The sequence below is a fragment of the Apaloderma vittatum genome, unplaced genomic scaffold (assembly GCF_000703405.1).
Source record: "Apaloderma vittatum isolate BGI_N311 unplaced genomic scaffold, ASM70340v1 scaffold28538, whole genome shotgun sequence".
NCBI classification, from domain to species: Eukaryota; Metazoa; Chordata; class Aves; order Trogoniformes; family Trogonidae; genus Apaloderma; species Apaloderma vittatum.
Genome location: NW_009729504.1, coordinates 72 through 4,674, shown reverse-complemented (window position 1 = coordinate 4,674; position 4,603 = coordinate 72). Strand labels below are relative to the sequence as shown.

General features: G+C 48.8%; 1 protein-coding gene across 1 annotated transcript; it reads right to left on the bottom strand.

The window, feature by feature from the left end:
* Positions 1-2,150: 2,150 nt before the first annotated feature.
* LOC104277735 (nuclear receptor-interacting protein 3-like) lies at positions 2,151-2,942 on the bottom strand (the record flags this gene model as incomplete). The annotated part of the gene is made up of 3 exons (XM_009874472.1): positions 2,151-2,248; positions 2,348-2,400; positions 2,803-2,942. Coding segments are annotated over 3 exons (291 nt in total), but the record flags the coding sequence as incomplete, so codon positions are not given.
* Positions 2,943-4,603: the final 1,661 nt, after the last annotated feature.

Genomic DNA, 4,603 nt, shown 5'->3' with positions numbered 1-4,603 from the left:
GCGCCGGTGTGTGGTGTCTGGCCCCCCCACCAGTCCTGGGGCAGGGGAGAGCCGAGGCTCCGTCGGGACCGTTCGGTTCCTGATATACCAGTGAGGTTCTGTATCTGCTGCTTTCCGGTCAGTGTACTTTTGTGCTTGTTTGTTGCTTTTTGGCTCAATATGATGATTAATTTGCCTGACTATTCCCCACTAGGATCCCTCCTTGGGGCGTTTCTAGCCCGGTGAGGCAGCGTCACGAAGCGCTCCTCCTGTGCTGGTGCCAAACACATGGCAAGCTGGGGGCTGCGGGAGGTCACCCCGGGAGCCCCTCAAACCCTGTTTCCTTGCTTCTGCCACATCACTGCAGAGAAGCATATAACCCATTAATAATTCTGTAATTGCTCTTTCTCATCAAGGCAGCAGTTGCATCCCTAATTACATGGCAATAATACTATGCTAACAGGATGAGCCATAATTCCTAGGTGGTATTAGCATTGTTATTTTACTCTAACTTCCTGGTAATGGCCATTTGAATGTGGCAATATCAATTAAGTGAATATAAATGCTTAGCTCCTGGAAAAATCATTAATAAAAATTTCATTCTGATAGCCTCTAATCACAGCTAAATACAATTACTCATACAAGGCCACTATAAAAAGTATTTTTCTTATCAGAAGAAATTCATAAGGTTTTCCCAACTGTTTGTAATAAAGAGGACACTATATAGAAAAGTCCAGAAAATAAGCACACATTTGTTTCTCAAAACCCATAGATAAACATGACAATATCTCTAAATCACTGGCTACTGAACAGGATTTCATTTAGCTCTACTCAAGCTGTAGCCTAGTATAAATGTTTTCAAAGCAGCACGCTGCTGTTCCATCTGGAACAGCTGCACAGGATTCCTTTCATGTTGAGCTCTTGTGTGGGGACAGTGTTTCAAGTTCTGCTTCTGCCTGCAAATTGCTGAAACAAGAAGGAAAAGACATTCAATAAAATAGGCGTTTTCGGGGGGGGGAGGGGGAAGAGTAGCAGCAAAATTTGGCCTTGAATGCAGTTGAAAAAATTCATCACTGCAATGGCAACAGAGCTACATTATTCCTCTTGCATCCCTGTTTCAAAGGAGACAGGGAAAACATCCCATGGTTTTTTCACTGCAGCACGATGATACCCTGGTGCTGCACCAGGGCTCGCTGGGCTCAGGCGCTGGCAGGTCCTGCGGCCGATGGGTGTCCTGGGCACGCGGAGGGTGCACACACGCTCTCATCCTGACTCCCTGCACTAGTGGGTACATCCCTCCTGTGCTCCCCAGGGAGCATAAATACAATTAGCTGAGGAAAGTCTGTTCCTCCCCTGCTCCCTCTCAGGCTCCTTGAGTTTGGCAGTGCCCAGCACAGCAGGCTGAGCTGCACGGGGGATTGTACGTCCTCCAGAATGGCTGTAGCTGGTGAAGACAGACAGCTAAAGAAGGTGCTCTCCTACTTCATTCACCAAAGACTTTTTTATGCAGTGAGAAAAGATATTTTTGCAGATGGCTGTGTCTGCAGTGCTCATCGCTGAGCAAGTACAAAGCCAGAAAGGCACGTAAGTGCAAATCCCCCCTCTCTCTGCCTGCCTGACTACAGAGCCACCCATCACAAGCTACACACATTTAGGAGATTCCAGAGCAGAGAGCACAGATTTCTCTCACTATAAGGAGATAAGGCTGAAAAAGTTTAGTACATCAGGAGCAGGGCAATGCAAGAAGTGGCAAAACGTTATCTCTGGACAGGATCTATCGCTCCTGCACTTTGCAAAACATTCACGTGGGTTTATTTGCTTTGATTCATAAGCATTTTCCAAAAAAAAGGTTTGTTTTGGGACAAAGGAGCTCAAGGAGTCTTCCTAGTGACCTCCAAAGGGTACATTTCCTAAAGCATTTCCCTGTGTGCATCTTTCAGATATCCCCCTTTGCTGTACAATGTTTACTAGGAAAAAAGCAGCAAAAGCTAAAAAGGCTGCTGGAAAAGCCAGGGGCTCCGTTGCAAAACTCGATGATCTGATGAAAACAATTTCTGCCAGTGCTGCTGAGCTGTCGCCCACCTGCAGCAAGGGTCTGGGGGCACCTGCGTGGCCGTAGCGGGGGGCCCTGCCATCAGGCTCAGCGGTGCACGTGCAGCTTTTCAACTTACTGCTCTCCCGCCGCAGCGCTGCCACTGCCCACAAATGGGATTTCTTCCCTGTCTGTCTTCCCCAGAACGAGCTGGTTCTTCTCCATGTTTATGACACACTGTAGAGAATAAATGCCTTCAGGTAAGAAGGAAAACTGCAATTCACAGCTGGCCTAGCTCCCCCAGCATGGGTAAAAGCCCTCCTGGAAAACCCCTACCTTCAGAGACTTCAATGTCTGCAGCCCAAACGAAAAGGATTTCTTGTTGTCTTCTGAAAAATAGGAACATTGATTTATACATCTGAAATGTTCTCCCATGCTTTTTGCCAGTGATTCCATCCTTCCTTCATGGCTGCTCTGCTAAATAAAACCCAGTTTACAAAGGGACTGAGTTACTCTAGAGAGGAACACGACCAAAGGAGGACAGGGGGCTGCACCTGCCAGGAGACGTGGTGATTGCTCCATCAGCACGGCAGCGCACGAGCCCAGTGCCCCCAGCACTGAACACATCCGTCCTCCCCCTGAAGGGTCAACCCAGGGCTTTTGATGCAGAAAAGCAACATTTCTATCTTAAATTTAACACGTTTCTGAAGCTTCTTTTTTCCCTCTGCGCGGTAAGAGGGAGCAGAGCCCAGCCCATGCCCAGAGGACTGGAGGAGCATGCAAACACTCACCCACGACAAGGGCACCACACTCGACAGGGACTGCTCCCACCATGAGGGCGAGACACTCAATCTGGCCGATTGCCTTCACCTTGTCGGGCAATGAAACCATCTCGTCTTCACCAGAGAGTGCTCTGAGATGCTCCTTTAACCTGCATGTTGAAAACACATCTGACATGTAACAGCCACGGTTCAGCTGCTCTGGCAAGGAGCAAATGGCATTTGGAGGGTACTTACACCTGAAGTGCTCTTAGCTTGCTCATATTACCATACCGTCACTGGAAATCCGCTTTCTTGGCAGGTTTTCTGTGATGCTCTGCATACAGCCAGCAGCCTACACCCACACCAGACCATAGCACAACCCTCAACACAGCCCTGGGGTCACGGCAGCCCTTGCCCCACCTTGAACTCCCTACTGCATTTTGCCTTTTACCTGAGGAACCTTTTTTCCTACGTTTCCTCAAGACTTGGGGAAGCTGTTGATCTAAAATTGCGTCTAATGCAATTCTAACACTTCTAATGGGTGTAAGGAAGGGACACTCCTCTCCAGCTCCCACCAGTGGAACCACTGACATCATGTCCCCGTGCCTCGCAGCCAGGGCAGCTCGCCCGACCCACACTTGTCAGCAGGTGCTGCTGCAGGATTTATTCAGAGGAAATGGAGATGGATCAATCACATTCAGCTTGAGAGAAAAGTTAAAATGGGTGTCAGGGATGTCTCCGGTACAGTTGTTTCTTCTGCCTACGCGCCATGAACTAGTCTGACAACACTGATTAATTATTTAGCTTCAGTTTCTCTTTAAACTGGATGAGAATGTCACGGAAAGGCAGTTTGATGCAGTGATCTATCCCTAAGATAAAAGCTGCATAGCTTTACAGCTATTTGAGGTACCTCTCTGCTGCAATGCATTGCCTCAGTGCGATTGTGTGTGTGTCTGTCCATCTGTCCTGGAAGGGGCAAGCCCCCTCAGAGTCCCCAGTCCGAGGTGGGTATTTCCCATAGCATTTAGCACAGGTACAAGGACCAGGAGAGGTAGGACCAGGTGAGGTAGCACAGAGCAGAAGTCGCTTCCCTTAGGGACTGGCCTTAAAAAGCAGTGGACGAAGTTTATGAGCTTCTTGGCCCTGAATTGGCTTTACTCTGGTCCAAGACAGATTAGAATGGTTTTTGGTGCAGTTAACTCCAATAGCTTCTCTGTCTACTCAAGGGAAGACATGTGGTCTTCAGCTGTGGTCTTCTTTTCCCCCAATTTTCCTCCATAGCTGAAAGCTGGCCAGGAAACTGCAGCAAGGTGAGGAGAACCACTGATGCATGATGCAGTGACACATCTTAGAACTGAGTTTGAAAGTGGAAAGTCCCCAGCAGCGTGCAGTGACCAGAGCTGCTGACATAACAGCTGCACCTATACCTCTGCAGGGCATTTCTCATGTGGCAGCAACCTGCACGCTAACCCCACTGCTTCCCTCAGAGGCCAGGGCAAGAGCTTAAATGGCACCACGACAAGATGCAAAAAATAATTTTAAAAAAAGAAGAGAGGAATTAAGCCTGTGCCTTAGGCACACATACGTGGCTTTTAGGTGCTGAGCCCCAGAGACCTCCACAGCAGGGCCTGTGAGCCTCAACCACAGGAGCAGCACCTGGCAAATCACACTGTGGGGTCTCTCCCGCCTGGCAGAAGCAAAGCAGAATTGCCCAGCACGCCTCCTCCCTGCTGCTTTCCAGGGCTGGATTTAAACAGAACTCATGTTTTATCATTGCCATGCACACTGGACTCCTTTGAAGTAAAACATCCTGGAGCAGGGCCTGTTGTCA